The following is a 23,454-nucleotide window of genomic DNA, read 5'->3' on the forward strand; positions in this document are numbered from 1 at the left end:
ATATTGCTATGATTTTGATGGAGCTGTATTGAATTGCAAGTATATTTGTGTACCTCTAAAATAATTATTTGTAAGTTCCACAATTATTTTTATGTACTCAAGTTACCACTGAGTTTTTTCCCAGTCTCCAGCTAGTATATCTAAGCATAATGATAAATACTAGTAGAAGTGAGAAGAAACTCAGCTTTGAAATATTGTTTTAAAAATGTTAGCTAGTGAAAAATCTAAAATTAGAGATGTTAATAAAAGAAAATATTTTTGAGAAAAATAAAATTTTCCAGAATGAAATTTTTAATAAAAATACAATTTTATTAAAGATTTATTAAGATTTAGTAAATTTTAAATTTTTATTAAATATTTATTAAGATTTTATAAAATGTTTCTTCTTTTAGTGCCCTACAGATTATCAGGAAAAGATGGGTAGAAATATGGATGATTATGAAGATTTTGATGAAAAGCGTAATACCTACCCCAGTGAAAAAAGTTTGGTAAAATTGCATAAACAGGTAACCTTAATTATTAATTGTATCTATTTTAATGCAATTAGAGGATATGAATTAGTTTAATAATTATTGCTCAGATAAAAAATCTGCATGCATGTTGGCTCTGCTGTTAAACCCCTTTAACTCAAGTCTGAGAAACTGAGCTTAGTCTCCAGCTCCTGTATAAACCCAGGCATAGTGGTATGCACCTGTTTTCAGTGCTCGGAGGCAGAGCTAAGCCTAACACTGGCCAGGCCGGTTAGCCAGGTTCAGTAAGAGACCTTGTGTCAAAAACTAAGGTGGAGAATGGCTGGGGGAAGACACCTGATACTGGCTTCTGCTTTCCACATGCACACAATCATACATGCAAGCACCCTATCTCCAAATGTGTATGCGTGCAAATGAAATATATAATCAAAACTATTGATCTTTTTCTTATTATAGTTGAAATGTTTTAACTTTGTGTTTCTGGGCAAGGATACTCTTGGTAATTCTACAACAAGGAAGTAATTTGTCAATTCAAAACATTAACACCCTTGGCCACATTTAGAAAATGCCATTAGTGCTACTTTATTAAGACAAAGACAAACCAAACCCCATTGTCTAGCAGAAAGTTGACCCATTGATTGGTCATACTGACAGAAGTATCCTTCTTTTTGTAAGGTCATTTATTCAGTTCAAAGGCACCGAAGAACGCAAGTACAATGGCAAATTCTTTTGGAACAGGCATTCTATCTAGAAGATGTAGCCAAAAATGAAACCAGTGCAACTCATCAGTTTGTCCACACCTTCCAGTCACCTGAGCCAGAAAACCGATTTATCCAATATTTTTATAACCCTACAGTTGGTATGTAATTTGACATAAGTTCCAAAGTTAATAATGTTTCTATAAGGAAAATGTATATTTCATCAGTATAATACTTTTATTTGTATAATAATTTGCTTCATAGGGTAATATTAGAGATCTGATAAACTTACCCCAAAACAATTATTTTACTTCTAATTCTCCTCCCAGAAGTCGTCAGTTGCTTAAATTCTTTGTGTAGTGGTGGGACCCCATGAAATTTTCCTTCTTCTAAGTTACATGTCCATTGCTAACATCTTTTAAGTTAACATTGTCCATTGTCATTGTTCCTGTCTTGTTGAAATAGCCATTGATAGGAAAGACTTCCTGTTATTCTGAGTTTTACAATCTTTCTGGTTCCTCTCCCATGATGTTCCTGAGCCATAGATATAGGAGCTGTGATATATTTTTAAAGAAAGACAGAGTGAGATTTACAAATAAAATATTTGATAACAGAATAGGTTATAATTCCATAATAATTTTATAATTCAATAATTTTACTGAAGCTGTTTGAAATATCCATTGTCACTAGTGATGAATCTCACTATAAATGTGTATCATGACTTGGGCTATTGATAGTATAAAACTTTATTAATTAGCTGTACTTTAAAAACTAAGCATCCTGAGTATTAACAGAAACTTCTAAAAATTCATCAACAGTATTTAAAATATTGTCTCCTTAATATTTGATGGTATTTCTTTCAACACAGTGATTACTTTAAAAGGTTTTTGAAGTTTCTTAATATATTTATGTCTGTGATTTTAAATATATACATGTATACAAAATACAATTTTAAACTAGTTTGCATACATGATCAAACATTTGCTTAGAGACCAAAAATAAATAAATTAATAAATACTAAAAGAAAAAAAATCAGAAAAGGGTAATAACTGTTATAGTGTGGGGGCCAAGGGCTTGAATTGTAGCTTATAATTGGAGAATAGAGAACTCTGGAAAAGTATTCATGGATAATGGAGATGAGATAGGAAATAGTGAACAATAAACAGAATGCCCTTGCACTAGGAGGTGAGACAGACAGACATATAGCCTTAGTAAAAGTGAGAAAATGTAGTGGTAAAAATGTTGGTAAGTCTTCTGAGTGCTTATACTCTCTTAGGAATGTACTGACAATAAATATGAGAAGTGACTACAAAATAGTCACATAGGAAATGGATGTGGAAGAAAATGGAGAATTCCAGTAAGCTATCCAGTTGTCCTAAGGATCAGTTTGAAGTTGCCGATAGTTTAAAGTGAGAATAGTCAGTAAAGATGTGTCTTTCTTCTGCAGTGTACATGTATACAGACTCAGAGTAACCAAGGAGTTGGATCAAACAGTGTGGTTTAACCAGACAAATACAGTGAAGCAAGAGAGGGTAAAGAAATTGGGACTGGAGAGTAGTTATCCTCAAAGACTGGAATCTGAGCTGGGAAAGGAAGGAAGGACATTAAAATTATTCAATAACAGTAAAAAGGTAAAAGAATAAACGTTTTGTTTGTCCTGATAGGCAGTATGGTTGGATACAGATGAAGGTACTGCTTGGGGGTGAGGATGATGGAATTGGGCTTTATAGAAAGATTGTCCTTGTAGCAATAAAAGGTTAAGGAATGGCCATTGGAATGAGTAATCAAGTTAAAGAGGATTTTAAAAGGTAAGCTCATTAGAGAGAGGAGATGGAAGCAATGAAAAAAAGAATTGTCTGTGGATATTTAAATAATCAGGAATTACGCTGAGGTACAGTGGAAAAGTCAGTGAGCCTAGAACTTAGCTTTTCAGTAAATGAAATGAAAATGTAGCCATGTTGCAAGCTGTAACCCAGTGACAGATATGTTTAGCTCACACCAACCCTGGGTTCAGTCTTCAATGGGATGGATGATGGATAGATGAAGATCTTTTTCAGTTTATTGAGCTTTCTTTTAATCTTTACTGAAATTCAGACAATAAAACCAGAAACTTCACAAACTATTCTCATATAATTAGCCAGATTCTTCATATGTTAACATTTTATTAGATTAATTTGCTCTTCCTTTCTCTATATACATTTTTTTTTTTTTTTTTTTTGTCTTAATCTTCCAGGTCTTTTGCCCCTAGGAAATTCAGTGTATACTTTCTAAAAATATAGCTTCTCAATTATAACTCTAATTATTAGAGATTAACAATTATAATTTACTATTACTTATATCCCTTATGCATATTTTGATTAATTATGACAGTGATACTCTTTGGAAAAAAAAAACTAAAGCTCACACATTGTATTCAGTTGCCATTTTTCTTAGTTGTTTTAAATCTGGAACAGTTTTTCTGTCCTGTGTGCTTTAGCCTCTGTGTATTTTATAACATCAATGTTTATGGACAGCACAGGCTAGTTCTTTACTGATTGCCCCCAGATTGGAGTTTGTCAAGTCCTCATGATTAGATACAGCTTATGTAACATTTTCAGGGATACCTCAAAGGTGATGTAATGCTCTCCTGAGTGCATCAGAGCAGGAAGCACATGGGAAATCAGTTTATATACTAATGTCGATCATTTGGCTAGAGTCATGTCTGGTTTTCCACTGTGAAGTTACTTCCTTTCTCTGTCTTGTCTGATTGGCAGCTTGTTTGAAAGTCTGTAAGTACTCTATTATTGATGTAGTTTTTCTAATTGTGTTTTTCTTGTATTTTCCAGAATGGTACTGGGAATGCCTGTTACGTCCATGGTTTCACAGGATCCTTGCTGTGGTTTTGTCCATCTTCTCTGTGATTGTTGTGTGGTCAGAGTGTACCTTCTTTAGCACAACTCCTGTCTTGTCTCTGTTTGCAGTCTTCATACAGCTGGCAGAAAAAACATACAACTATATTTATATTGAGGTCAGTTTTTTCATCTCATAAATATATATCATTTTATGCAGAAGCTTTAACTGTTGTATCTTTTCCCATGTTTCTTCTAGTAAAATGAAAGTAGTGGAGTTTTCCAGAGTTCTGTTGTTCAGACTTCCAAAACTGATGTTTATCAATTTACCCAGACTATAAATACTAGGAGCTGTAGTTGAAGATCAATAAAAATGTATAGGATAGCATAGGAGGTTACTTTGGTCCTCCTCTGTCATTGAAACTATATAACTTACTGTCTTCCTGCAGAGTTGTCAAGAGAATAGGTAAACAGTTTCCTTCAGGGCTCAGAGTCAAAACTTTGGATCTAGGAGGATGAACTGGTTGAAATACAGATTTATTTTCAAAATTTCATTTAAAAAAGACAACCGATGTATTTATATTTCTATTTTAGAACATCAGTAAATGTAGCCATGCTAATGATAATTCTTGTGGCAGTAAATAAAGTAATAAAGTCTTAAATCAAGTTTTAACCTTTTCCAGATTGCTTGCTTCCTTTCCATCTTCTTCTTAAGTATCTGTGTTTACTCTACTGTGTTCAGGATTCGAGTGTTTAATTACTACTACTTGGCTTCACATCATCAGACTGATGCTTACAGTCTTCTTTTCAGCGGCATGTAAGTAGACGAGCGTAGGAAAAGGAAATGTTTCCATGTGAAGTGATAATTATAGCTCTTTTGTTTCTTTTTCATGGATGTTGCGTGAACATACATTTGTAAGCTAACTGATTGGTTTTTGTTTTGTTTTTACTATTGGGGGGTATTTGTGATCACCAGCTAAATGCTGCTTGATGTTTATGGCTAAATTATGAATGCTTTATTAGGAAAAAAGATACCAATTTGAAACTTAGTATATGAACAATTGAGAGTTTAGAGGCTATGTCAGATGTAAAGAGTGTTCTCAAAGTGAGTAGCCTAAAATTGAATTGAAGTTCTATGAACGCTAAAAGGAATATTTCTTCCCTGGAGAAATGTAGAGGGTTAGCTTTAGCTATAAGTAATCGATACAGGCTACTTATTATTAGTCAGGTATATTAGGTATAAATAAGGAATAGGCTCAGAGAAGTTCAAAGTAATGTCTGGTCAAAACTTTGTCTTATATAAAATCAGCTGTTACAAAATACCTGACACAAATAACTTGGGGGAAGAAATATTTATTACATCTAAAGGTTTCAGAGACTTTAGTCTACTATTACTTGTTTGGACCTAACGTGAGGCTACACATGGCAAGGGGAGTGCATTGGAGCAGAGCTGTCTACCTCATGGTACCTAGGAAGCAAAGTCAGACTAACAGGATCTCAAACATGGTGCCTTTCCATTTATAATGCCAGGTAACCTGCTTCTTCTAGCTACATCCTACTTCCTAAACATTACTCCATCTCCGAAAATAGAGCCACTGAGTAAAATAGAACCCTTCAACACATGATCCCATGCCATTCCTTCCATATTTAAGCTATAACGTGAATTTTTAGGACTTTACAGGTCCACTGTATAACTTCCTCAAGCTTTCCATCATGGTCTGTAGTTGCTGTACAATACCAAACTAGGAAATTTATACTGTATAAAACTATTAGCAGCATTGTAGACTTTAATTAGTTCTTACATTTCATCCTTCATTTGTGTTTAGATTCACACATCTATCACCACCAACATGGAGCTTTCTCTCACTACAAAAGAACTCTTGTCGATATCAACTCCTTATATTTAATTTAAACCTTTCCATTCTCCCAGCCTCCAATTTTCCAACCTAGCAACGTAAGATACTCATTTTATACTCGATCTTAGCCAGAATGCTGAAAGCACCTTGGGATTGCATCTAAGTATATAGGTACCTGTGTTCTTAAAGAAAATGTGATTTACTGGGGACAGAATGTGTCCCCATTAAGGGCAGTTCACATAAATAATTAAAGTATATATAATATGCAAATATATAAAAATTATAGTTATAATTATCTAAAATGTTATGTATAATATAAATATATATTTACTATAGTATAAAATTTATTTTGTTATATTTAAAATATATGTTGGTACTTTTAAATGTTTATCGTAGGTTATTTTGCCGTTTGACTCCCCCTTTATGTCTTAATTTCTTGGGATTGACCCATATGGATTCATCCATCTCTCACCAGAATACCCAGCCAACTGCATACACATCTGTAAGTATGACTCTTTAGTTCATTATCTACATCAGATGTTGTTATGCATCATCTTCTACTGTCAGTAGACACTCTGTAGCATTATTGAACTCCTTTTAATCACTACAGTGTAAGGAGTAAGGTTTTTCCGCCCACTGTTGGTCTTGTCCTACAGCCGTGCCAGCCCCAAATAATGCACAGAGACTCTGTATTTGATAATGCTGTTGGCCAGGTACTAGTTTCTTGTCTGCTAGCTCTGTCTTAATTATTAACCCATTTCTATGTATTTCCACATGGTCTTATCTTACCAGGGAGAGGCGGCTGACGGTTCTGCTCTCTCCAGACTCTCTATCTTGACTCCTCCTTACTACTTCCTCTTTCCTCCTTGTCTCCTAGTCCCACCTATCTTGCTTTCCTATTGGCCAACAGTGCTTTATTCATTAACCAGTATGAGAAACATATTTACAGAATGACATCTCCCATCACTACAGCCTTCACTTAAAGGCTATGTGTATAATTACTAATGAGAGGGGTAAAGTAATTTTCTTTATAGAATTATAAAAAGTGATTTTCCTTTATATAGATTACTTAGATGCACTGCATTAAAAAGCTGCCTCACAGTAGCATTAGCATATATATATATATATATATATATATATATATATATATATAATCTTAATGCCTAACGTTTTATAGTAGTTATAAAATACTAAATTTCTTTAGAAGAAACCCTTAACAAAAAGGAAGTTTAAGAAATGCATACCACTTGGTACTTTGTTTCTAAGTTTTGAGAAGTTTAATTTGTTGATATAACTTCCTGTGAGTAAATTTTCTAATGATAGGAAGGAATGAAAATGTGAAACTGTGCTGATTTAACTCTTCTCTTGCTCTTCAGATCATGGGTTCCATGAAAGTTTTATCCTTTATTGCAGATGGATTCTATATATATTATCCTATGTTGGTGGTAATTCTCTGCATTGCTACATATTTTAGGTAAGAAGCTTAATATTGCTCTTTCTCATGCTCTTAGTTGGATATAAATCTACTTTTGCCTTAAAACTATCTTGAGTATTTACTGGCTTGGTTTTAGTTGTTTGTGTTTTCAGAGGTTATGAGAACAAGGGTAGTTTGAAGGGCCCTTTTGAGTATTTGAGTCATTCTGTTGCAGTTATGTAGGCTACCAAGTGATAAGATTAATTACAGGATGGCAAAGTACTGGTCTCTGAAACTGACAACCAGCATGGTTTTTAATACCCTTTCACATCTAGCTTCTTTACACTAACACAATTTAGTCTTTGGGCTTTTCCCATAATTGTTGCTGGGTTTCTAAATCCTGCAGATGATAGCCAACACAAAGGGAGCACTTATAATTAGTGAGTATGTATAAAGTTGGAAAAGAAAGAGAAAAACTTCTCTATGCCTCGAAGGTACACAGGCTACTTTTCTTGCAGACTCAGAAAAGATTATAGACTCTTGGCAGAGGTAGATTCAAGAGGGTTAAAGCTATTACAGTAATGAACTCATACCAGCCATAGTTACCCATACAAGACCAGTACAAAATCAAGCCAGCAATAGTTCCTGCAGAGATAGAGATTGATCTGTAGGCTCCACCCTGCCTGAGGAATGATTGACAGTTGATAGATGCTCTGGAAGGAAGACATTCTTATTTGAGGCTGAGGTAGGTTTCCTATGCTCCAGTGGCTGGCCCTACATCCATGCATATATGGGAAGCACTCATTGGATTTAGTGGATTATTGTTTTAGAAAAAGATGCCAGGTTATGTGGGGAGGTAGAAAGTGGGGATTATGTATAATCATTCATTCCATACATGTATCAAATTCTCAATAAAAGAAGTTAGAGACATATGTTTGCCTTAGCACCCTGTCTCTTACTTTCTCATACACATTCCACACCCTTATACTCATGCCCCTGCTTACTGCTTCAATGTCGCAAGATATGTTCCAATTTATAAAAACATTTATTAATATAAATCAGTTTGCTTTTCTAATGAAAGGAAATTTTATTAACTTTTATTTAAATCTTATATTATTAGTGCATAAATATTATAAATAACATACCAACATACTAATATTAGGGTAATAGGCAATCATGTTGTTTAAATTCTTGTTTAAATTTTTTTACTTTTTGATAAAATACCTAAAAGATTATAATTTAAAGCAAGGCTTAGCTGAGCATCATGCCACATGTCTACAATCCTAGGGTTTTGTAGTGTAAGACAGGAGGATTCCAAGTTCAAAGTCAGCTTGGACTATATATAGTAAGACCCTGTTTCAAGAGAAAAACAAAGTAAAATAAAATAAAAATATTAATGTGAGCTGACATTAAAACTATTGTTTTGAGTTTTGCTTTTAAGGTAGAAAAACAATAGCAGACTTTATTTGTTTAATGCTGTTTTGATTATATGGTTACGCATTTAAAATTTTTATAAACGTGTTAATGGGACATCATGAATTGAAGTACATCTTTTCCTGTTAGTTGTATTGGGAATATTAGCATTTTGAGATCAAATGTCTCTATGGCTCAATAAATAAATAAATAAATAAATAAATAAATAGGATAGTGCTTTGTCAAATGTAAAATCTTAATATAAGAAATCAGAAGGGAGATTGTTAAAAAATAGTCATTATGGGGCTGGAGATGTAGCTCAATGATGTATTACCTAGAATGCCTAGCACTCTAGGTTTGATCTGCAGCAATAGTCCAAGCATATGCACGCGCATACGTGTACGGAGCCTGAGCTGCATAGTGATCTTAACATGCCATTATGAGTTTCTCTCAAAGAAAGGAGAAGCTTTCCTCAAAGCCACACACATTCTGAGTTAGTCAGATATTTACACATTTCTGAGCATACATAAATCAGAGAGTTTCACTTTAACAGTTGTTTTCCTTTCTTCACACACATACCATTCTCCAGTCCCTCAGTTGTGTTTCCATGCATATAAAGGATAAATATTTATTCCTTAGGGTTATGTTGTAAGCGACTGAGTGTTACAGCTCTGGAGCTGCAAAGGTATCCTGACTTACTGGGAAGCCAGGCTATACCTAGAGCCGCAATAACACAGCTGAGCTCTGTAGGGAAAGGTACCCTGACTTGTTGGGAGTTGGGATAACCTAAAGTTGGGGTGCAGTGGGGGATGGTCTCCCTGCAGGGTATAGCAATCCTGCTTCTGTCCCAGAGACAGTGAAGAGGTGAGCTTTGCTCCATTTTCTCCCTTAGGGAGCTTCCCAGCAGAGCCCCACTTCTCTCTGGCTCAAGATATTGTCTTTTCCTCTTCACCTTGCTAAAGGGGAATCCCCTGCAGAAATGTAGCAATCTCTTCCCACTCCAGGGAGAAGTTGTTAATTTTTCTGCTTATCCCTGAGGGATAGTCTCTGCAAGGTTTTTCTGCCCAGTCCTCTAAGGGATGTCTCAGCAAGATTCTTCTATTCTGTTATGGCGAACGAAGATCTTCACCCTAGACCCTCTTGAGAAAGAGATTTATTTGGGAAGGAGGAGTCCAGGAGAGTGGCTGCCTCTGCCAGAGTGGGAAAACATAGCCCACAACAGAACAACCAGAAGGGCTTATATAGGGCTTTTTAGGGGTGGAGTTTTCCCAGGGGGAAGTTTTTTTCTGCTCAGGGATTGGTTAGTTTATTGGTCAGGGGCAGAGCTGGCTATGATTTCAAGGCCAAACTGCGTTTCTTTCACTGGCCCTTTTTAGCTTTTTGCTCTATTTTGTATGTCTTTTCTCTGGCTGTGGTTCTAGAGCCACAGTAGGAACTGTCTCGTCCATAGTAGGATCTTAGCAGTATGTATTAATCCTGCCTATCCATCTCTTGCTTCCTCCCTTGTGTGCCATGTTTTTAAAGTACATTTGTCCTATATGATAATCAGATTAAAATGCCAAATAACATTTCAAGTAACTAGCCTCCAGATAAGATATAATGATCGTTTTTGTATATAATAGAAAATGTTTAATTCTTGAGGGAAAACAAAGCATAACATTAAAATTTGCATAACTGAGATATTCCTAAGCCAAGCACGGTGTCTAAGTGCTGTAATCACAGCCCTTGAGAGGCTGAGGGAGAGGGTCACCATGAGTTTGAAGCCAGCCTATTCCATATAGTGAATTCTAGGATAGCCTGAACTTCAGAGTAGCACCATGTCTCAGAAACTAAGATTTTCTAAACAAGAAATCACTTTATGTAGAAATTCTGATTTTTTTTATAGGTAGTTTTTGGTATTATAACTGTTCTTTAAATATTTTTAAAAGAACAGGTTGATTTTTATTATAGCCATTGCTTAACATTCTGGTATAATTATTTTCTAAAGATAGTTTATGTAAATATAAGAAGTCTTACTCTACTGAGTGAAATATGTAACATTAAATTTGTTTTGTTTTGAAACAAAGTTTCACTATAGCCTCAGCTGGCCTTAAATTCATGACAATTCTTCTGCCTCAGTCCATCAAATATTGCACTTATAGGCATGAAACTTTATGCAATGCTAGACATAAACATTTTTTAAAAGAAAGAAAGAATGACTAACTGCATTGCTGTGCAAATTTCCATGATAACTAATGGTCATGGTTTCTCTGGGGGTGACAATAGTAAAAAACAATTTATCAAAATATTTACAAAGTGAAATAATACTTACTGTTTTGAAATCTGCTTCCATTAGTTTGGGAACCCGTTGTTTGAATCTGCTTGGTTTCCAGCAGTTCATGGGAGATAATGATATGACATCAGATCTAGTTGATGAAGGAAAAGAACTAATCAGACGAGGTAAGATTTGTTATTTTAAGATAAAGGGACAGTTTTAAGTGCTAAGACTCAAATACAAAATTAATGTTTGCAAAATTTGCTTATACTTTTTATCCACTTTAAGAAATATAGTGGACCTTTTTCCTCCTACTGGGTTACCTGTCCTGCCTTAATATGAGGGGATGTGCCTAGTCTTATTATCACTAAATATACCATGTTTGTTGGTTGATATCCCTGAGAGGTCCGCCCTTTTCTGAAGAGAAAGGAGGAGGAGTGGATCTGTGAGAGTGAGAAGGTTGGAGGAGGGACTAGATTGAGAGGAAGGAGGAGAAACTGCAGTTAGGATGTAATATATAAGAGAAGAATAAAAAATAAATGCATAAACCTTTTTTAATTACAAAAAGAAATACAGTGGTTTAAGGTTTAACCATATATATGTATATGTGTATACTTATGGTTTGCTTTACAAAATGTAATGTAAGATTTATGGGGAAGGAATTCTACAGAATAAATTATTAGTTTATCTGCAACTAGGTAATAACCATTTATGATCTTGGAGTTTGTGAATAAATACCTGAGATAGTTTGCAGGAAGGAAAGACAGTTTATTTTAATTCTCAGTTTTATTGATTTCAATCTATGATCACTTGCCTTTAAACTAGTGTAATATGTAAGAGAGCAAGCCAAGCCAGTTTATCATATAGAAAAAAATGAGAGACACAGGAAGTTGCCGTGATCTCAGTAAACTCTTCAGGTTTCCCCAGTGACTTAACTTTCTTCCACTAGGCACTTACTTTGAAGGCTCCATCACCTGCCAACAGAAACATAACCCAGTGACCAAGACTTTAGGAAATATCCAAAATCAAAACCATAGTAGACCTTTTTTGTCTTTTCCTGAAACATATTTGCCAAGTGTTTAGAGTTACTAATTTGCTACTATGTGGGAAATTATTCAAGCTTCTTTTTTTCCTTCTTGGAATATAATTATTATTAGTAATAGAATGTGAGTACTATTAAACTATATAGAGCTTTCCCAAAACCCATTCACAAAGTAGAATGTGTTATAGTAGGATGGGTGGGAAAACCTTGATTTGGGGACATTGTATCTTAGTCTCCAGAATCTAGCTTTCACATGCTCTCCTAGGTAAGTAGTGTCTGTATGATGTGATAATTCTGCATTTGTCATAGCACCTCCCCTTCCTAATATTAGGATGGTAACTTGAGAGATATTGAGAGAGTGACTGACAGAATCACGACTCTAGGCTATCTGAAGAGGAAGAGAGCCCCAAGCACTGCAGATATAACCTGAAGAGCTCATATGAGAACAGGGTTATACTGAAAATATTAATTTAACCTAGAAGAAAAGTCCAAATGAGAATAGAAGCTACAGAAAACCAAATTTCAGAGCACCATGAGACAGGAGGTTCTTCCCTAAAAGTAGATAGTCTACAGAGCCATCTCCAGCAAAACAGGGAAACATCACCTGTCATAAGGGAACTTGCAGGCCCTTTCTAATAGTAACCTATTGTTTAATTGTATAGTAAGATGGAGATATTATAGTCTGCTCTCCTTGCTTTGGTTATTCTGTATCTAATTAAACCATATTATACTAAATTTGAGGCCATTTTTCTTATCTTTAGAGAAAAGAAAAAGGCAAAGGCAAGAGGAAGGTGAAAATAGAAGAAGAGTAAGTACAATATTTTGTTAAATTGCTTTTAACTGAAACATCTAGGAAACACCATAAGAATCTTACTTGGAGTAAATGGTTAAAGATGAGAAACAATAGGTAAATGTATATGATGTTTTGCCTGAATGCATGCCTTTGTACCATGTGCATACCTGGTATCCAGAGTGCACAAGAGGGCATTGGTCACTTAGAACTGGAATATCAGATTGCTAAGAATTGAACTCCATTCATTTGGAAGAACAAGTACTCCTAACTACTGAGCCACCTCTCTATCCTGGGTTATTTTTAAAGAAGGGAAACTTTATACTTTGACATATACACATTATCCTGTCACATTTGTTCTTTTAAGAAGTCATTAGTAGTTACTTGAGTCCAACATCCATCAGTTTGTTGACTAAATTATGTATACAATCAATTTTTATTCAATGAATAAATTCATGCAGCATTGTTAACAAAATAGTTTGGGTCACTTTAAAGTTAATATTCTTTTTTAATATGGCATTTATATTTTCCTCTTTAATTTCTCTTGAGTCCTCCATTTGCTGAGACAATCTTCTTTAAGAGGATGAAAAAAAGAAAGAAAATCTATTCACAATTTCAATATTTTAACACAGATTTATTTAGTCTGGAAAGTAACTAAGAGGAAATGTCATAGTTGTCTTTGCATGTTCTAGTATATGCCACGTAGAAGAAGATTTGTATATTGGGCATGGTGCACAAACCTTAAATCTCAGTACAGAGGCAGAGACAGGCAGATCTCTGAGTGCTAGGCCAGCCTAGTCTACATAGCAAGTTTGAGACCCACTGGGGCATAGTGAGATTGATAGATTTGTTCATTGTTTCATAAGTAGATTTGTTCTTTATTTCATAATTAGAACAAAACATTAGATGTTACTAGAGATATATTTCACCTTCTCTTAGGACAGTGGTTCTCAACCTCTGGGTCATGACACCTGGGTCAAATAGCCATTTCACAGGGATCACATATCAGATATTTACATTACAATTCATAACAGTAGCAAAATTATAATTATAAAGTAGCAATGGAACTAATTTTAAGATTGGGGGTCACTGCAACATGAGGGATTATATTAAAGGGTTATAGCATTAGGACTTGAGAACCACTGTATTAGGATTTCTAAGTGCCACAGTTTACCAAAATTGTAATAGACTGACTATATAAACATAAAAAATAATGTATTCAAAGTGCCAAAAGTACCTGGCATGAATATATCCCTGTTTGTACAAAACACTGGATAGGTGGCTCTCAAATGACCATTCCAATTAAATAAGTAAATATAATGTATAGACTCTCAGTTAATGAGACCATACTGTCTTTCATGATATCTACTAAATCTATATGAGTCAGTTTTACTATACTTGTGTACAACCTTAGTTGGTTACAAAAAGTGACTTATCAGATCTCTAATATTTGTACCTTGTTCAAGTAAAAGAAGTTTTTTTTAACATCATATCTTTTATATGGTCAAGGTAAGATTGCTATTATAATTTTTTTGAAGTTTTAGATAGACTAATATGTTAACATAATCATAACCAGCAAAATGTGTTTTTTAAAAATGAAGTTATAAAAATTGATTACAAAGATGCTATTAAAATTATATTGATTTTATGAATTTCTCATGAAAAATGGTTATATTACTCTGCATATAGACTGTTGACAGTGTAACTTTTTGTTACATATTTGATTGGGCTTCTGCTCTAGGAGTGGAAAGAACGTTATGGACATAACAGAGAAGATTCCACTAGAAACAGAAATGTTCATCCTGACCCCAAAGAGCCAAATTTCTCAGATACTACTACCAATTGGTGTAAGTAGCTTATTTTCTAGTTTGCTTAGGAATTACTTTCTTAATGCTTGTGCTACATATAAACCAAAGCCTTACCCATCTCTGGACTCACAAATATGTCTACAGTGACTTCCCTTTATCATAGCTCTTAGTGTGTACAAGGAAAGGGAAATAGGACGTCAAATAAGTTGTTGTAAGTATATGAATCTAAATAACCAAATTATTTCCAAGGCATGTTCTAGAGAGGTACTTATTTCTGCTTTTATCTTGATTTATATTTGTTTTTCTACCCATTGATTTATTATAAGTATTGGCTGACTCCTATTCAAGTGCTTTACAGTGTATACAGTGAAAAAAAAAATAAATTTCTTGCTCCCTGGATGTTCATAATTTAGGAAAGGACTGAAGTTAGCTATAAACCCTAAGAAACCTCTATGTGACCCTGACACAAAGAAGAAACAAGTCCTTTGCCCTTGGGAACATGCCAGGAACCCTGTATTTGCACTGAAATTTACACTGTGTAGGAGGCAAAGTTTTGTCTTTGGAGAAGATGAGATATTGCTGAAGGAACCGCACTGCTAAGGTTTCTGTGAATAAAGTTCTGTTTGAGATTGAGGCTGAAGCAGGAAATCTGAGCATCCTCTTCCACCCAGCTGCTCATTTATACAGCAATAATGTTCTTTAGAGGAGGACTGTAAGCATGGGTATCCTTTTAGTGGTCTGAGAATGGACAAGTACCAAGAACATCCATTTGCACTTGAGGACCATCTACACTCAAAGAAAAACCAAAATTTGTAGAGACTTAAGAGAACTAAGGCAGAGTCTAAATTCACAGTAGGTACACATTAGATTAATTCAGTCCCACAACACGGATGACCTAATAAAAAGAGATGTGCCCCTTGAACTTAATTTCTATATTCTTTTCAATGAAATGTCTACTGTAACAAAAGGTTCTAAGGAATATAAGACAGTAAGATATGACCCATCTTTAAAATATGAAAAGGTAAGCATACTAGGCCTAAAATGTGACTCAAGTATTACAATTACCAGACAGCTCATTGATGAAAATAACCACTTAGCATGTTAAAAGATATAGTGGGGAGTTTGGAAAATGTGCATAAAAAGATGAAGAGAATTTCATCAGGCAGCTGGAAATTATAGAAAGGAACTAATTGGAAATGTTAGAAATATTTTAATGGCAGACTCCAGTGATGCTGCACATGTCTCATGAGAGTTGTTACCAAAAAGTATACACCTGATGCTGAAGGAAATTACGTTGGGGAGTAGAAAAAGTGTTGTGTTTTAGGAATGGATATTTATACTAAATATTTCTGTAATAAAAAATTGATCTGAGTATTTAGAAATGAAGGATAGTTACCCAGATGAAGGGGGTTTTAATTATAAAAACAGTAAGAAATAGTGATAGAAGAGAATGTTTGGGAAGCTGTGTTTTTCTCATGACTAAAGTTTTAAGTATGAAGAGACTCTTAAGAGGAACCAAAGACAGTTTAGAAACAGATATGTTATGCTCAAAAGTATGGATTTTATATTGTTGGTAAGATTTTTAACTTGAGAAGAGACATGATCTTTTTTAACTTTAGTTTTTATTATTTTAAATATTCATACAATATATTTTGATCATATTCTTACTACTTTCCCATCTCCTCCCACATCATGCCCCTCTGCCCACCCAACTTCATGTTTTTTTTTCTTTCTCTTAAAACAAAAACATGAAAAAACACACTTAAGAAACATATAATCAACCAAACACCATAAAGTATGTTTTGTGTTGACTAACTATTGGTGAGCACAATACCTGCCTTGGAGTCCGGTAGATAGACCCATTGTTTCTCCATTTGAGGAAAACTGATTTTCTCTCTCACAGCAGCTGTCAGTTACAAATAGCATCTTGGTTATGCGTGGGACTTTGTGCCTCCTTTTCCTTCTCCATGCTGGGATTTTGTCCACTTTGAACATGTGCGCATCCTATCATGGTCTGTGTGAGTTAATGTGTGCATCAGCCCTTTTGTGTCTGGAAGATGTTGTTTCCTTGGAGACATTCAACAACTCTGGGTCTTACAATCTTACTGCCCCCTCTTTTGCATAGGTCCCTGAACTTTGAGGAGAGAGTGATGCGACAACATCCTTCTTAGGGATAAACACCTCAGAATCTTTCACTCTCTGCACATGGTCCAGTTGTGGATCTCTTTATTAATTACTATAGGAAGAAACTCTGTGGTGATATTTTTGTTTGTGCTCTAACAAATCAGGCTTCCCTGGAGATCAGAGGGTGGAGCCAGTCAATAGTTAACCATAGAAACCAGGCAGTGGTGGCACATACCTTTGATCCCAGCACTTAGGATCTCATGCCTTTAGTCAGTAGGGATAAAGCATCTAATTGAGAACCAGCTCAGTTTCTCCATGTTCACTGATAAGAAGCATCATATGTTGTTTTTGTTTAGAAAGATGAGTTTAATGACGGTATAAAATAGGATTTTCAGAGAAATGAAGCTCAGAATCCATTTAAAGTCTGTTTTTGTAGTAAAGTCAAGGAGTGATGAGGGCCTAAAAGAAGGCAGTCATACTTGAAATAAAGACAGAGGACTTTTTGAAGGATATTTAGGGTAGAATGAATAGTAAAGGGCAATAGTTTTAGGTAGAACTCAGAAACATAAGAATCTGTAAAGGAATTTAGATGTTTACCATTTAATTAAAGTCTTCAGAATCTAAAGATCTGAAAGTATGAGAAAATGGTTAAGAAAAGAACAAACACAAAGCATTAGATAGTAAGTTAGAAAACCACTATTTGCTGCAGGAATAAATACATGAAACAATGAATAGACTTAGGGTAAATGGACCAAACACATTCATGATTAATTCTGAGTCACCAATTGATGTCACATTAAGGAAAAAGAGGAAAGCACTTCTCCATGGACTCATTTAACCAAGAATGATTCCAGATGTGAATTCTCTACTTCATGCTTACTGTCTTCCATCCTCTGTGTTTATGATATGAGTCTGAATCTATGCCCTCCTGAAGGCTGCCTTGAGAATTTGTCCCTGTATGACTGTAGTCTGTCCAAGGCGCTCTCTCTCTCTCTCTCTCTCTCTCTCTCTCTCTCTCTCTCTCTCTCTCTCTCTCTCTCTCTCTCTCTGTGTGTGTGTGTGTGTGTGTAACATAGGGTTTCATTCTTTCTTTATTGAACAGCATTAGAAAGAATCACATAGGGAAGGAATAAGTTTGGTTTTTTTTTTTTTTCCAAGACAGGGTTTCTCTGTATATTCTTGGCTGTCCTGGAACTAGCTCTATATACCAAGCTGGCTTTAAACTCTCAAAGATCCACCTGCCTCTGCCTTCCTAATGTTGGGATTAAAGGTGTACACCACAACCATCTGGCTATTTTACAGAAATCTTTAACAGTTTGTCAAAGAATTCAGTCACTGGCTCCAAATTTCCCCAACAGACCCAGATTACAAGCAGTACCTCAAACATCAGTATTTATCAACCAATATCCATGGGTAGATAACTCATTTTAGAAGATTGCTTTCAATCTTTGTATTTATTGCTTTTAACAAATGATATGCATACATTGTTCCTGGTCAGGGGCATGGAAGAGTACATGACCTAAGATTACAGCTATGTAATACCCTAGATTGTAAAAATTGATTACATGAGAAATCCAAAGCAAGTAAGATTGTTCCATTGCTGTCTTAAGTGAATGAACTTGAGTACACATAGGATAGCAGTTTAAGTGATCTCAGGGTACGTTATTAACACTGGTTATGAGGTCCAGCAAAGGCTTCAGTCTCTTAAAATGTGGTTGATATTTTCATAATTGTATCACCACTTTAGGAAAGAGACCAAGAAGACAAATATATGATGCAAACATCTTGCCTTAAGTTTTCCAAAAACTCTTTCATAAAGTTGAATCTTTTAATGTCTGTGTATGTATATGTGGTTATATGCGGGTTGTATGTGTGTATGTACCTGAATACAGTGCAGAGGGCATCAGATTCCCCTGGAGTCATGTGGCATGGGTGCTAGGAACTGAACTCTGGTCCTTTTAAAGAGCAGCAAATGCCCATGACAGCAGAGCCATCGTTCTAGTCCCATTTTTCTTTTTTCTTTTAAAGATACTTGTGCCTCTTAAATGAAGACTTGAATAAAGTAAATTGTAAGAAATTCATATGGAAAAGGTAGAGTTACTGACTCTGTAATGACCTACATGGCAACCAATACCTACGTGGGACCAATAACACTTGCATTGTAGATTCCTCTGGGTTGGCAATATTTTGAATCTATTAGGTTAAGAGTAGATAAGTTATTTTCAGCAGTATCTTTTTATTTTTTAATATGGTGGAAATTCAAAGTAAATGTAGACATATATTTTATTTTTGTTGGCCAGTGTTGTGCCTATTCTTGCTATGTACAAAAATATTGTCTTTTCTTCAAGAGTTGAAGTGATTATATCTCAAATTTCTAGCCAAAATAAATAAATAAAGGTTTACTATGAAACCAAATGAAGTTTGGTTTAATGATAAACAACTTCATTGTGGTGATACCAAAATTCAATATAAATTCTAATTTTTATTTTCTAAGTCTTCATACTACCTACTTTGAGCTTAGACTAACTAGATGACTCAAGAAATTGTCTTTATTGTTTTTGTCTTTATTATTTTGTATTACACTGTCATAATTTGAGTATGATTTTTCTAAGAACAAAACAATTTAAGTTTCTTGTTTCCATAACCAACACATAAATGCAGTCTGTGATCTATAAATTAAGAGATCATGGAGAAGTAGCACCCATTGTTTTTCTTCTTTTGAGCAGCATCCAAGTACACCAGGGCTAATAACAGGACTGAAAGAGACCGGATAGAACTTCTCCAGGATGCAGAACCTTTGGATTTTAATGCAGAGACATTCACTGATGACTCTCTGGAACCTGAATCAGGAAGGTAAGTTCTGGCTGGGTCACTGATAGAACTTCTCCAGGATGCAGAACCTTTGGATTTTAATGCAGAGACATTCACTGATGACTCTCTGGAACCTGAATCGGGAACGTAACTTCTGGTGCCTCTGAAATTTTAATGATGTGCGGAACTTGAAAACAAAAGATAATTAAGTATGAGAAAAATATTGGGCTATGGATAAAGCTTGGTGGGAATATGTTTGTCTGGTATGTGCATGCTCAGCATAAAAAAAAAAAATCCTTTTCCCTATTCAGAAACTTGAAGTAACATTTGATACCTTTTTTTTTTTGTTTTGCTTTGCTTTTTGAGACCAAGTCTTATACAGCCCAGATTGCCTTCTAGCTTGCTGTGTAGTTGAAGATGATTTGGATCTGATCCCCATGCTTCCACCTCCTGTTGTAGTCATGCACCACCACACTCAGTTTACCTAGTACTGGGGTTAAGCCCAAAGAATGTATATGCTAGACAAGCATCTACCAACATTATACCTTTTTATAACCTGTAATTATTTTATTTTTGAGGAATTGTGATATTCTGCCAAGTATGGTGACAGCTGCCTGTAATGTCAGTATTTGAGCAGCTAAGATAGGGGGAACAAAGTGAGTCTGAGGACTCCCTAAATTTGTGCAGTCTCCTAAATGTATCTTACATCCCCCATTTTGTTTATGTCCTTCACTCTGTGATTGATGCCTTCAAAACAGTTGCTGGTTGATTTACAATTAAGTCCTTTTGGATTATAATTTTGGGAGATAGGTTCTACTTTTGACTACTGAATAAATTTTATAGTCTTTACAAATTTTGTAATTACTTCTGTTAATGTTTTCTCATTTTTCTTTTCCCTTATTTTTGATATTTATATCATTTTTCTATGTTTCTTTTTTAGATATCAACCTGGTGGACGCTATCTCTCCATGTCTTCCAGCATAATATTTGAAGATATCTAAAGACTGAAGAAATTCATGGCTCAAGTAACCAAGGTCATCACATCAGCTCAGCCTTTATGAACATCTTTGTGCCCTACAATTCTCTGTTCTCTCTGTGAATAGTAAGGATAACAAAAAATGGCATGGCAAATGGATCACATCTTAATATTAGGTTATTGTTTGTTGACTAGAGTATCATCTTTTCTGGTAGGATTTATTATAAACCATCTAAAGTGTCTGCCTTAGAAGGATTCAATTCATGATAAGCATAGAACATGGTTGGTTTCAAGTTAATTTTTTTTTCAAGAGAGTTATTTTAAAGTTCAAGGAAATCATAAGTCATACTAAATATTACAATTTCATAGCTATAATTTAAATTTGTTCACTCTACATTTCCCAAAGAAGTGACAGCGAATTGAGACCTCAGATAATTAAGTACCATATTCACAAAACTCATGTCTTAAAAAAGCTTCCTTATCAGACATAATTGAATGTAAACAACTCTTCTTCCGATCTGCATACAAATTAATGGGATTTTGCATGTGTAATTAAGATTATTCTTCAGTTGACAGTGTTAGTGTCTAGCATGTGTATTCTAATTGGATGATGTGTTATTCTTTTCATTCTTTGTAGTAACTGGATCTTTTTATGGTTTTGATATTATTACTGTGTAAAAGATTTTTATTTCAGAGCAAAACATTCACCTTTAGCATTTAGCATATTGACATGACACTGATCATTCCATCCAAGAAAAGAATCATAAATATTAATGGCAAGTAATATATATATACATATATGTATGTATATATATATCACATATTTGTATATATGTGTATATATCCAAAGAGTTTTCCAAGTTCTCTAATGCTTAAAAGATGCCTGTTAATATTCCTTGAAAAGAAAATGTCTGGCTATTCTGGCTATTCAGAGATAAAAAGAAAAATGAGCCATTTACGATTATTGCTAGCACTAAAATTATAACTTAGAAAAAGCAGAAAAATATATTAGAATGGAAATGTATAGTGATAATTTTTTTTGTTAAACATGCTTTTATTTTAAATTGGTAGTTTCAACCTTCACATTTAAGCCAAACTTGAGTATTACATTTTTAAGAGCCAGTGTTTTATTACAAAGTCAACATTGCTGAGCACAACATATTTGCAGGGATTGTTTTATGGTCATGAAATATTTGTGTCTCTTACAGAATCATTCTATATGAATGATCAGACTTGAACTTGTCCAAGACAGTCTCACACCAATTTTCCTTACAATTATTACTAGGGCTCAAGTGTTGAGGCATAGTTTTATATTGGTACTAAAAGGAAGGGTGCATCATCCTCATTTTCTTTTTTAATGATTGCATTTTTATGACTTTTCAAATAGATTTTCACCAATCCTATATCCAACAAAGGGCTGATCTCCAAAATATACAAAGAATTCAAGAAACTAGTCAACAAAACACCAAATAACTTTATTAAAAAATGGGGTATAGAACTGAAGAAAGAATTCTCAATAGAGGAAATCAAAAAGGCTGAAAGACACTTAAGAAAATGCTCCACATCCTTAGCTATCAGGGAAATGCAAATCAAAACAACTTTGAGATGCCATCTTACTCCTGCCAAAAATTAGAAACACCAATGATAACTCATGTTGGAGAGAATGTAGAGAAAGGGAAACACTCCTCCACTGCTGGTGGGAGTGCAAACTTGTACAGCCATTTTAGAGATCAGTATGGTGGTTCCTCAGGAAAATGGGATTAGTTTACCACAGTACCCGGCAATCCCCCTCTTAGGCATATACCCAAATGATCCACATCCATGCAACATAGATTTCCCCTTTAAATAATTATCAATAGAAAAATTTACTCTGAACTGAAGGTTGCATAGTCTGCTTAATTCAAGGACACATAACACATATAAGCTTTTAGTGTGAAATGTGGTCAGAAAGTAGTTGACCAGAGCAGTGATAATGTAATGCTATTCATAATTTCGTGATTGGTTCCTGGAATACCTTGGGCAGATCATGGAACCTTTCAGTGCCTCACTTTCTTCATTTTCAGAATGAAGGACGTATTTGCTACTTAACTACTGATCTACCTCACGAAACTGTTGTGAGGGGTTAGGTTGATGACTGTGTGCTGGGCCTCTGCTGTGCTGCTTTGTTTGTTTGTACTTTCTAAGTAGTCATTTGAAAGGGATGATTTTCACAGTAAGGGTCTTTGAGAAGCTTTAAAGTTCCCAAAGCAAAATGAACTAATTTGTCTACAGCCCCTGAAATAGTTCTTTGGGTTACTTTGAAGTATTTTTCCTAAATATTTTTTTTGTTAAAATTTCTTTCTTAATACTCAGATGCTGTTGCTGGAATAGAAGGATAAAAAAAGAAATGTCCAATTTTACAACTAACTTTGATGATGCACTAAAGAAATGGATGGGAATGTGTAAAGGAATTTGGGTATTTACATATATATGCTTCACAAATAATACTAGGTCTTGTTATACCTTTTCACTTATTTCCACAGTGAATTTTTGCAGTTTCTCTTATAAGATTTTGTATGTAACCATCTAGAAAAGTTACCTTAATGGGTAAATTTGAGTTTAGAAAGCAATGATTTCATGCTGGAAGACTGAATTTATTTCTGAGGGATTAAGTTACTATTTATTAAGCCACTTTGTGTAAATCATTGGTAGTATGTACATTATTTTTATTTTTTGAGACATTTATTAATATGTATTGATACAGTCACAGAAATATTACTACAGAGTTCTCCTGCTTTACATGCAAAATGATTTTCTTAAAGAATTATTTCTGGTACGTTTTTATATCTTTCTTACATACTAACAAGTATTTGATTAGAGTTACCTGAAATTTTGGTTTTTTGAGACAGGGTCTCATGTAGCCTGGGCTGGCCTCAAACTGTCTGTGTAACTGAGGATGACCTTGAATTTCTGATCCTCCTCCTCCGCCTC

At 34.6% G+C, this 23,454-nt stretch overlaps 1 protein-coding gene across 1 annotated transcript in view; it reads left to right on the forward strand.

The window, feature by feature from the left end:
* Positions 1–20,891, forward strand: part of Lmbrd2 (LMBR1 domain containing 2) — a 46,103-nt gene extending 25,212 nt beyond the window's left edge. Inside the window, exons 8-18 of the mRNA XM_051182530.1 lie at positions 393–506; positions 1,146–1,329; positions 3,994–4,175; positions 4,680–4,813; positions 6,249–6,354; positions 7,229–7,326; positions 11,015–11,118; positions 12,737–12,783; positions 14,507–14,612; positions 19,424–19,550; positions 20,449–20,891. Of these exons, the coding sequence (XP_051038487.1) occupies positions 393–506; positions 1,146–1,329; positions 3,994–4,175; positions 4,680–4,813; positions 6,249–6,354; positions 7,229–7,326; positions 11,015–11,118; positions 12,737–12,783; positions 14,507–14,612; positions 19,424–19,550; positions 20,449–20,509 (1,263 nt within the window). The 3' untranslated portion in view covers positions 20,510–20,891. The remainder of the gene's footprint in view (positions 1–392; positions 507–1,145; positions 1,330–3,993; positions 4,176–4,679; positions 4,814–6,248; positions 6,355–7,228; positions 7,327–11,014; positions 11,119–12,736; positions 12,784–14,506; positions 14,613–19,423; positions 19,551–20,448) is intronic.
* Positions 20,892–23,454: the final 2,563 nt, after the last annotated feature.

Source organism: Phodopus roborovskii, unplaced genomic scaffold (genome assembly GCF_943737965.1).
Source record: "Phodopus roborovskii unplaced genomic scaffold, PHOROB, whole genome shotgun sequence".
NCBI classification, from domain to species: Eukaryota; Metazoa; Chordata; class Mammalia; order Rodentia; family Cricetidae; genus Phodopus; species Phodopus roborovskii.